General features: G+C 28.7%; 1 protein-coding gene across 1 annotated transcript in view; it reads left to right on the top strand.

Annotated features, from left to right (window-relative positions):
• The window catches only part of LOC106639008 (A-type potassium channel modulatory protein KCNIP1), a 303,976-nt gene extending 292,522 nt beyond the window's left edge, over positions 1-11,454 (top strand). The window contains exon 5 of the mRNA XM_014352436.2: positions 10,212-11,454. Within this exon, the coding sequence (XP_014207922.2) occupies positions 10,212-10,322 (111 nt within the window). The 3' untranslated portion in view covers positions 10,323-11,454. The remainder of the gene's footprint in view (positions 1-10,211) is intronic.
• Positions 11,455-12,371: the final 917 nt, after the last annotated feature.

Here is a 12,371-nt window from a genome sequence, read left to right on the forward strand (position 1 = left end):
TGTACATATTTAACTGACTTGCTCTCGCTCTGGCTTCAATGTTATCTATAAATCTTATTTAATTAAATCGTGGAACTAAATGCTCATTAATTATATACACAGAACTTTGATTTTAATACATTATTTTTTAACTTTCCCGTACTCTTAAAATTCCCAAATCCATTTTTGTTTTCAAAAAATTAACCACTTATTTATTAATTTTACACATCCTAACTGCTGTAAACTGTAGGACAAGCTCCGGAGGATATCCATCAACATATGTGACTTCAAAAGAGTTACCTTCCGTCCTTCGGATAGATCAGATGCTTAAGGCTTATGCCCTTTTATGGATTGTTTTGCACTTAAGGGTTCAAATCCACTTCATGGTAGATATTTTTTTTTTTTTTTTTTTTATTCAATGTATCATTTTGTCTTCATTTCTTTCATTTATGTTTCGTTAAAAATATATTTTCATATATATATAGTCAACATTTTTTTTCAGATACATCAAAGCAAATCATATTGTTACTTTGATACAAGGCAATTCTATAACTAAGTAATACTAAAATAACTTTTAAGGATTTTAACATAATTTGTGTATTTTAAAACTCCTGACAAATTGTGAACATCCTTTTTACGACAAGAAAAAGCCGCCCGTTTACTGCTATTTACTTAATGTTGAAATTTTAATCAGTAAATAAATTTGATGAACACAATACAAAATAAAATTGTAAATATTTTAAAACTGTTTGCAAATCTTTAATAAGGTGTGCTACTTTTATTTATTTTAAGACAGCCAGAAGAACAATAATGAATGAAACAGTTCGATGAATAAGTAATAAAATTTATTCGGCAAGATTCTGAGACTAAACATTTTTTATAATACCGCAGTATTTTGTTAAGAACAAAAAAAAATGACTTACCTTTAAGGGTGATGATTGTAATAAACATATTTTTAGGCTGTAGATTATAAAGGAAGTTTAATTATTTTTATTGAATGCAGGAAAAGCATCGTAATTTTTTCAACAATGATACAATCGGGTGAGTGCAAGAAAGAGTCTTTTTAGAGTTTAAGTCAAGAAAGAGCCTTTTTAAATTTTCGGGCAGAATAAAGTCCCCTTCAACTAAAAGAAAAAGCCTTTCCATTCAGAGGTACACTCGCACTTAGGTGTTGGCGTCGATTGGTATGATAAGGCCCAGCGAAACGTCACTCAAGATTATTCTTTGACATTTTTGAGTTCTTATTTGCTCCTCACCCAGCTCTCGGTTCGTCTCGTACCCCTGTACAAATCCACACTTTTATTCTATACTAGAGAGCAAAACGAGGAGTTCAACAAAAAGATATCAATGCCTTTTTGAATAATTTGTTTACTTCTATTTTAAGGTAGTAATGTATATATTTTTATAGATTAATTATATATATACACACATAAATGTAGTACCAACTTAAAATCGGAGAAATAAAAATCAAAGGCTCTTTCTTATATTCAGTTTAAAAAGGCTCTTTAAAGCCTATTACTCTTAAAAAACTCTTTAATATGCTAACATGATAAATAATTTAGAATCAGGAATTGTAAGAACTAAAAAAATTTTTCAACTACAAATTTCTATATTAGTAAAAACTGAGTCTGGGTCTATTTCTGCTAGCAAAAACTTCGATTAAGTTACGGGGGATGTTGTGATATTTCATTGTTTCAATAAATTTCTGAAAAAATTTGTATACGTATGTTTCAGTATCATAAATAACATATTAAAATTTCAAAGAGCCTAGATACACCGTTTTTGAGAAATAAAATCGCGAAGTTGGCCCCTTATACACATGCTTTTAGATGGACTTGTCGGAAAATGCACGTTTTTACTCATAACTTTTGAAATTTTTTTTAAGAATCTTTTAAAAAATAAAATTGTTAGAGTTTATTATAGTTGAAATAAGTATACTAAAATTGGGGAGGCCTAGCTTCGCTGTTTTTAAAATATAACAGTTTAAAGTCCAGTTACAACGTTACTAGAATACCTATATAGTGGTACAGTCCGAGGCGAAAGTTAGGTTAATTTGTTGTTTTAACTTTTGTATTTACTTTCCTAGGCATTTTTCTGATTAATACACCTAATTTTTAAATTGTTTACTTGTTTTGTTAAGAATAATTACAACAAAGACATTTCTAACACGAAAATTCAATTTTGAAATTGGCTGTACCACGATAACCCCCTCAAAATAGTATCAACATATACATTTGTAGTGCAAAATCTTTAAAAAATCTACAATTTTCTGAAAAATCGACTAATTATTTATTCTTGTTTTCCATTTTATTCTTAAAATCGTGAAGTATTCAAACTATTATTCATTACTGTATTTAAGTGCATACTTCTTTATGATAAATTAATTCAGCTATGATTCTCAAAAATTAATATGTACAGCTATGAAAAAGGCATTTTAAAGATTTTAACGTTAAGCTTCTCGTCGTAAAAGTTCCGCGAACTTTTTAATAAAAGCAACCTATGTCACGTGGTTGAAGATACCGACAATGCGGTTGTTACTAAAACTACAAAAAAAAAAAAAAAAAATTAGCTGCCTTCCGTTCTGTGGCAAGAGGTGTTTTTTGATGGTTTATCTTATCAACTACAAACAATCGAATAAATTTATGCGAATCGTTGTGTGTTGCATACGATGTAAAATTAATTTATCGATTGCGATAGTTGAAAAAGCAATTTCAATTGTAAAGTATTAATATTTTGTAAAGTTATTCATTTATAAAAATATATATAGTGCCACCTTCCAAACAGAGAAAAAAAAATTTTTGTTAACTGTATATATTTTACGCACTGTCAAAAATTTTGGTAACTATTTCTGAAAAATTACAATAACAATTGATCATAGGTAAAAAGATTAATTGTTTCCACAGAATATAAATTTTTTTTTTTAACCATACTCTGAGTTACAAGTGGTTGAAACTAGTATGTGTTGAATAAAAAAAGCTTCGTTTAGTTTCTGTAAGACTCTTTAATCTAAAATACACACTATTTATAAAGACTAAAGAATCTACTTTCATGTTTGTACATATATATGTAGTACGAATTTTGTCAACGCAATAACCACAAGGTATTAATAAGGAATGTAAATATAAGCACAAAAATATAATATATGTACGTAGTTAAATATTCACGTATAATTGAATGTAAGTTAAACTTTACTGGTAATGATCATATTTGATATAATCGTAGTAAAAGTGTGAGTTTTTTTCTGCCTTCGGCATTTTTTTGTCGTAAAAATAGAATGCCCACAATTTCTTAGGAGTTTTAGAATACACAAATTATGTTAAAATCCTTAAAAGTTATTTTAGTATTAAAAAATTATAGAATTGCCTTGTATTAAAGTAACAATGTTAATTTAATTTGTTTTGATGTATCCGAAAAAAAATGTTGACTACATATATATAAATATATATTTTTAACAAAACATAAATAAAAGAAATGAAGACAAAATCAAACATTGAATAAAAAAAAAAAAAAAAAAAAAATATATCTACCATGAAGTAGATTTGAACCCTTAAGTGCAAAACAATCCATGAAAGGGCATAAGCCTTAACCATCTTAGCTATCCGAAGGACGGGAGGTAACTCTTTCGAAGTCACATATGTTGATGGATATCCTCCGGAGCTTGTCCTACAGTTTACAGCATTTAGGATGTGTAAAATTAATAAATTAGTAATTAATTTTTTTGAAACATAAATGGATTTGGGAATTTTAAGAGTACGGTAAAGTTAAAAAATAATGTATTAAAATCAAAGTTCTGTGTACATTATTAATGAGCATTTAGTTCTACGATTTAATTAAATAAGATTTATAGATAACATTGAAGCCAGAGCGAGAGCAAGTCAGTTAAATATATACATCGTACTCGGTTGCAGAGTCAAAAGACTCTCAAAAAAAAAAAAAAACTCGTATCGTCATTTGCTTTGGCTGTACGTTTAGATATATACAGCTATACTTATAGCCGACATTCCACTCCTCTCCTCGTAGGCGCACATTCGGTATACCCCTTCCACGCGTCTCCAAAATGTGCGCCTATATGGACATTTCTACGTGAATCCACTCTTCTCATACCGCTACCGTGTTTTGCAAATTAAAAAAAAAATGTGCGCCTGGTTCGGCCGCTTGGCCGCGGCGGGGTGCTCGAACCACTGGAAAAAAGTGGGCACACTCCGTAGTATGGCAGTCAGCAATCTCCCTACTAATCTCTGGTTTGAGGACCATAGAATAGTACCTTGTTGGTTCTCTCCGTGTTTAAAGATTTGATTATGTAATGTATGTCTTAAATATAAGGTTGTATTGAAATTTTTACAATTCATTTAATTTATTACAAATTTCGCTTGAAAATTGTAATTTAATTTTTCATTTTAAGTGATTTCTCTTTAACGTTATGAAAATACTTTGATTTTAATTCTTATTGATATTCTGAAAAAAAGTATTATTAATTTTTATTATTAATACTTTTTTTCTAAAAACTCTATTTTTATTTATCACAAAACTTGGTTATTGAACTGATATTAGCTGCAGAATACTGAGTTATTTATTTAATTTATGGCTGTAAAATTATTTGTGTGTTAAAATTAGCTTACTTATATCAAATTATTGTATTATTGTATTTAAAGATGTGTGGAAGTACTACTTAGCGTTCTTTAAAGATTCATAATTTATAAATAATCCCAACTTTCTGGTTCTTTAATGATAATAGATTAAGTTATTGGCCAGATAAATACAGTATATTTAAAGTAGTTGATGCTATGATCTCAAAACATTAACCACAGAAATCTCGGTGCACGAGAATCGTGTCCAAGTTAATACATCGGTCAAGTTAGTTTATAAGTTTGAAATTCAAATTTTAACATAATTCTTGTTATTACTTTTCTCTATTTATGAATAATTATATATTTTATTGCTTCTTCATGTATAGTTTCCAAACATTCCATTTTTGAAACAATAATGAATTAAATTGAGTCTCGATAATTAGATGTTAGTGAACATCCCAACACTGTTAGAAATGGATTATGAGAAGATAATCTAAATAACAATCTGGTTTTAAAATTGCTCTACCATTGGCGATACGATATACACAAATTTGAATTCCATAGATAATTTAAAATTTTTTTTTCATTTCATCAAAAAAAAAAAAAAAAAAAACATAAAGTGGTGCGATTCCATACAAAAGGCATTCTTTATCGGAGATAAAAAATTGAGATGTCTACAACAAATGCATTTGTACGATTGATATGTAATCACAATAGTTTTAATTAGATGATAATTACGACGTAATTCTTTAAAAATAATTGTAATAGCTAAAGTGATAAATTAAAGCATTGAATACGTGTGTATTTCAACGAATCATCTAAATTTTCTCATACAAGATAGCGATGTTAGAGCAAGTTATGGAAATTAAAAAACAAGTATTAAACTGAAAAGATAACTTACAATTTTCAACCTGAAAAAATAATTCAACAGCAATGACGGACCTGTTTCCAATAGATGGTATTGAATAACTCCAAAAAATAAATACATATTTAAAATAAGATTTTTAGTTAAGAAGTGACGTACTTTAAGAAAAACAGCTAAAAACATTTTTTTTTTTCGTAATATTAATTCAAAAATCCCAGAAATATACTGGGACAGTGTTGAAGTAAATAATAGTCGTAAAAACGTGCACAATATGTTGACGAAAATAATAGCATATAATTTGACTACAAAATATTCTTTCCAGGGTAAAACTAAGGCCAGTTATGAAAATTTGAAAGTTTGAACCATGATTAATGGTGGGTATGAATGGATATTTAATAAATCATAAGAAACTTTTACGTATTTATTGTTCTTCATATTCTTAAGAGTAATCCGTTGATCAATTTATAAATTGGTCGAGTAACGAGGCAGAGAAAGCAGCAAAATGCTGGGTAAAAGAAACCTAATAGAAGCTGGTCAGATTTGGAAAAAAAACATTTGTACGCATAAAATAATAATATACACTACAATCCAGATAAAATAAAAAAAATACGCTTAACGTTTACAAACCAGTCAATGCCAATACGTATGATGTGCTGATTTTTTGTAGACTATAAAAAATTTTCCAAGTCAGAGAGGCAAGAGACAATAAAATACCATCAAATATTAAATAAAAAGGTGAATCACTCTTTAATTTATCCGTCTTATAAAGTCATCTACATGTTTAGAGTAAGCAATGCAAATAAATATTGAACTACCAATAAATTATTATATACAATTTATAAAAATAGTTCAATGTGTTCTTGGTTTTGTGAGGGATATAATCAACAACGAAAAACAATGCAAGATGTAAAAAATACTTAACTCGAATGAAACATTGCGAAGCATAGAGTATATTTTAAACACTTAAAAATGTGCAATTTTTTTTCGTTTAACTGTTTATTAACCTTTCGCATTGTGAACTAAGTAATTTAACAATAGATTTTTATTACTAACTATTTTAATATTACGTATAAGATTTTTGCTATCGTATGTTAAACCAAAAACAGAAGATATTATAAAATTTAAGAATAACTCATTTTAAAAGTTAACATGCATAGACTTTTTTTTTATACTTTAATTTGTGAAACAAATTTACAAAATAAATGTAACTATTTTACTTATCTTTGAAATGCTCATTGACTGAAATAAAGTTGAACAGTGATCATTAATTATACTGATTACATATTTTTAAAAACCATTGCAGCAACATCATAAACACGTTTGATACAATAAAATTAGTTGTATGATTGTCTAATGTTAGTAGCGCTGCCAGAACGTTGCAAAAATTTCGTGAAGTAAGACTACACTGTGTTATTTACTTGGTATATGCTGTCTATACAATGTCACTATAACGTTGCAGTTATAAATGTTGAAATGTTGCTAATTCGTACATAATGTATAACTGTGAAGACCACTTAGTCCGTGCCAGCAACGTTACAGGTAGGTTAACATTTATTTTAAACTACGTGAGCTCAGTGACAAAATTGTATTTTTGCAACGTTGCTGCAACAGTGCATGCTTAGACTAAGCATGCCTTCCTAGATATCTCTTGAAAATTTTGTACAATGTCAAAAAAAGGCATAAATTTTTAGTCATCGTTATCTTTTAATTATTTTACCAAGACTGATGTAATATTATGTATTTATTATTTCGTAAGATTAGTTTCTTGAAAGAGTAAAAGAGTTACCGTTTCAGGGAGTATTTTTTCGTTTGAGGAGTTCACTAGACTTGAAAACTTTAATAAGACAACATAACTAAAAGATTTTAGTATGACTAATAATAATGTGAGTACTACACATTTTTTATAAATATTATTCTATCAATTTGAATAACATTTTTTGATCATGTGAAATGCTATGTTATTTTATCGGTGATACGATGATTAATACGTGCAAATCAAATTACTCTTAAAATAACACTAATTATAACTATCATTTATATTATCATAACAGGTTTCCTGATGTTTGCAACTATCTAATATATTAATCCAACTATTCGTAAAAAAAGCCTGAACCAGCCGCCAAAAGTATCTCTTTGTACCTTTATACGCATATATGTGAAGTGAAACATTTTTGGTCACCGTTACCTCTTTAATATGTTATCACTGCTGATGTTACATTATATATTTATATTTGTCATTTTGTAGAAACTATTTAGAAAAAAAAGAAGGGGGTAAAACTGATCGTGACTGCATAAGGCGTATACTCTTCACGGTGTTGACCGATGAAATGGCTGTGAAATTGAACTTTCAAGATAGAGGAAACATGCACGCACTTAAAAAGTTAAATAATCTTATATATTCAATATCAGGTAATGAGTATTATCTCTTACTGTGTAATGTGTTTATCATAGTGATTCTCATTTCAACAATATATTTTAGATGTTGTGTAACCTGTGTACAACTTGCACCCAAAAACTTGTTAAAAATCCAATTTGTGAATGGTTAAAACAAGCTAAATGAAAGCCTAATTTGAAGGCTAAGAAGGCCAAGATTGTAGTAAATATCTGTTCCATTATTCAATATAGCGTAATATGACAATAATAATAAAAATAACAATAATTATGTTGTACTATGCACATATGCTCCTTTAAATTAAATTTTAGTATTTCATCGGCGATTATTATTTTAGTCTCGTGATGCAGTTTTATAAAGCCAGTGGGCCAAAGAGGAGTTTAAGAAGAAAAAGAGTAAGAAGGAATAGAGAACAAAGGAGATGGAGATTTAATGGCTGCTAGGACGTGCATACGCTTATACGTTCTGAATAACTCTGATTACAGCTACTTCACATCATGATAATTCATCAAAGATTTTTTTTTCTCAGATTAAAATTATTATATGTAAATGTTATAAGCACCTGTCCATATTTCTTATGTTCTGTTGGCTTTCCGTACACAAATCATATTCAAATACCAAATGCTGTATGATTAGTTTGCTGTTGTATCGCTTCATTTTTGCAGTTACTAATAGATATTTTGATGTTTACATAAGCAAATTTCAGTTATGCAAATGAACTGTATGTCGTACAAAAAATAACCTTTTTAAGAACGTTACTAAAACTTTGACAACTACCGCTACCAAATGCAGCTGAAATGAGCACAATGTTTCAGAAACGCTTGGGTAACGCTTACGATTATCACTACGTATTCAGAGTAAAATAATACGACATTTCTGAATCGTTTAAGAAATACCACCAATATCTACACAAGCAGAACAAAACGAAAAATGCATAATGTATGTCTGAATTATTTTTGCAACATTGCAATCTGGTGTAACAAAAAATATTTTAGACACTTAAATCACTGACATTTCATAGTCGTAAAAACGTTTCAAAAACGTTTCAAAATTTTTTTGGGAAACATTTTTTAGATTCAAAAAATTGATTACTGAAACATTTCTGAAACAGACAATGCTATGTGGGAAACTTTTTTAGCGAATAAGTAAGTCAGAAACTAAGTTTTGAGTAGCACTCTCAGTAAATCTATATGACAATTAGCTTTTTAATATAAGAACGCCTAATTGACAGACGTAATATTTCATGTGAGCAATTCTACCTTTTTGCTCGATTTACCATAGTAAATTACAGTCGTGGGCAGTCAGCTGCATGTCACATATAAAAATATATGTCCTAATAACTCTACAAACAGTTAAAACACAAGATTCTATACGCAAGCGATTGGTGGATTTAGTTCACTAGCTCATGCGTTTTCCACGCCACGCTAAGCTCAACTTTGTTACTAATACCTAATTTTGAGCGCGCAAAACGTCAAATAATATTTTAATGTTATATAGAAAGCAAGCGAATAAGTATGCATTTAATCGTATACACATATACACTTCCACTATTTATGAACTTATTAAAAGAAAAAGTGTTACGCTAATGTATTGCAGGTCCAGGTAAGAAGTTGGCTAGCAGTCATTAATGACATGCATATTGGTAATGTCTGAGCTTTAACTATAGCATGATACCTAACCAGTTTCGTTCTGCAACCACATTGATGCTTTTTGAGTAGATTATTTCATTTGGAGCAGGGTATCGGATTGAAAATCCATAAACTGTGGAACCGGAACTACCCTGCCGTAAAAATATTATCGACGTAGTGATATTTTATGAGCAGTTAGCAGATGATCTGTGAGCCAACCACCTAAGGGATCCAAAGTTACTACACTATATGCAGTATCACGAGAACTTTATTTCTCAATATTATGAACTTCTCCGCTACTTCAGTGACTCAGATGCGTTCTCCTTTTGCCATATTTCTGAAAGAGAGTTTAGAGCTTACTCAGAATTGTTACAGATTATTAGTTCTTGATATTAAATTTAAAAACTTTCTAGTATTAAAGTCAAATCATATTAAGAATAAAAATTTTGTGACAAAAATTGCAATAAAAAATGACTAGGTAATTTGAGAAGGCTTCATTGAACTTTTATTATTCAGTTCTCTGTTAAACATAAGAACATAATATTATTTTTTGGATTCGTAGAAATACTGTTATTTTTTAAAATTATTTACTTGAAAAAAAAACACACACACTTTATCTAAATAACTAGATCTCTGCAATTTTCCCAATTAATTTTTATTTACATTTTACTAGCGTATTTTATAAAAGCACAAGTAAAAATGTTATTATATTTTTAAATATTAATAAATATTACTCTTAGTACACTTAAAATTGAATCTCATGCTATTATTTGTTACAGCTGATAGATTCAAACAAGGATGGCTACGTAACAATCGATGAACTAGCCCAGTGGTGCTCTAAGGACGAGCACCTAATGCGCAGTTTTGAAACACTAGACACTATCTTGTAAGCAACTAGCATCGACTTAACTAAATCTTGCGTAAAAATGTATGTCTACTACAGTTAAGGATGATTCTTGTATTGGAAACTAAAAATCTCTCATGATTTTTGCAAACTACAAAGATCCAAGTCTCAGAAAATAAAACAGGAAACACGGGACAATATCAATGTATCATACTTTCTACGCTTGTTAGCGTCATACGGCAAAAACACACAAATAACAAATTTAAAAAAAATAACTATATCGTAGGTATTTTTTTAAACATTTATTATTAGTTCAAGTTTCAAACTTTAGATAGTACGAAATGCAGCTATATTCAATATGGAATCAGTGGTAGATCCATATTAAAGAAGCGTTTCGTACTTTCGTATACTGGTTTAGGCTTTTACAAACCGTAAAATTAAAAAAAAAATATTCACAATAAATTTATCTCATAGATATTGTTTGAAGTGTACAAAAGGTTAATGCAGATATCGTTCTATAAGGTGTATTATTATTTTTTCACACGGCTACATACGTCGTTGAAGTAACTTTACAATTGATGATCACTTTAAGTAATTTTGTGCTAAGACAAACGTCTTTATAAGATGTCAAAAAAACGAAATTCGCCTGATAAAGTATTGTTTTTAAAATGTAAAATAACTTTTATGCATGCACATTCATGAGATGTTCAGAATTACTTGGTGATAAAATATCTTGACTTACTTGTTTCGTCATGCATGTCTTCTTATATATTACATGCATCAAAGTAAGATTTTTAAGGTTGCTGTGTTACTGTATATTCGACTTGACCTACTGCGTTCCACATAAAATGAAAATTTTTGAATTATTTTATACCAACATAACTATAATAATATAATAAGTTATAACTTAAGTCTACAGTTGTTTATGTTACAGTTGTTATTGTTCTATTATTACTGTACAGTAGCAATTGCACCTAATTGTTAACGTTTTAAATTATAACAGGTATTAAAGTTTCAAGTAGAACAAGTTATCTTACATCGTAGACCAGCGGAATTGGAGGAATTAGGGCTATTTTTAGACTTAATTATGCACATGTTTGTACATACCTAATTTTGTTCGCTTGTATGCAAGGAACGTCATGCTGAAACTGATTTCGAATCAAAGGTTCGAAGAATTATAAAATTCACAATATAATGTAAGAAAATCGCAATCAATCGGTTTTCTTATAATTTACTTTAAACGTATTGTAAATACAACAACTGAACTTTATTTATCTTGTAGGTATTAATTATTCTGAAAATTTAAAACCTGTTAATTCGAATTTGGAAATTAATCATAATTTAAAGACAAATTAGTGTCAAAAACTTCGAAATTTCATTTTCTTTTAAATTGGAGGATAAATGTTCTATGTGACTGATAATTGATAAAAATATATATTTTATTGTCCTAAATGTACCACTAAATTTTAATGAATAAAAACTAACTCTTTTTCGAGAAATAGCATTTGCTTGTAAAAGAAAGCATTAAATATTTAATGGTTTTGTAAAAGTTGTAGTCGACAAAAGCGATCCATCGAGACATCATGTTTTCGTAAAGACCTACATTTTACAATGATACTATTGGCAAAGTCATTTTTTCATCGTAAGACCGTCAAAATGGTGTCAAAAAAGTGTGATTTTTTCAAAGGTACATTTTATTTTAATATATCCTAAAAAAGTGGCTAATACATCATGCTATTTTGACAAGTAAGTAGCTAGTAATTTTACATAAATTAAAAAAAATACTCTCTAGCATATGTAGAAGCCAAGATGATTTTTTTTTAACAAATTAACCATTTATTTATTTTCAAACGTAAAAGTTTCAAATCATTGGTATGGATTATGCAATACTAGTATTTTATAAATTTGCTGGTTGCGATGTGACAACTACTATTCCAATGAATACTCTTTGATCCAAAAACTATGATCGTTTTGAATTAAGAAAATATAGGATTAATATGGTTATTGATAATTTAATTTAAAAATTTTTCCATGCTCCACTAGCTTTAACTCATCTTAAAATTAAAAATAAGAATAAAACTTTCGGTCACATGAG

This window comes from Copidosoma floridanum, unplaced genomic scaffold, assembly GCF_036245765.1.
Source record: "Copidosoma floridanum isolate Cflo_tuat_1 unplaced genomic scaffold, Cflo_Japanese_pri ptg000005l, whole genome shotgun sequence".
Classification (NCBI taxonomy): domain Eukaryota; kingdom Metazoa; phylum Arthropoda; class Insecta; order Hymenoptera; family Encyrtidae; genus Copidosoma; species Copidosoma floridanum.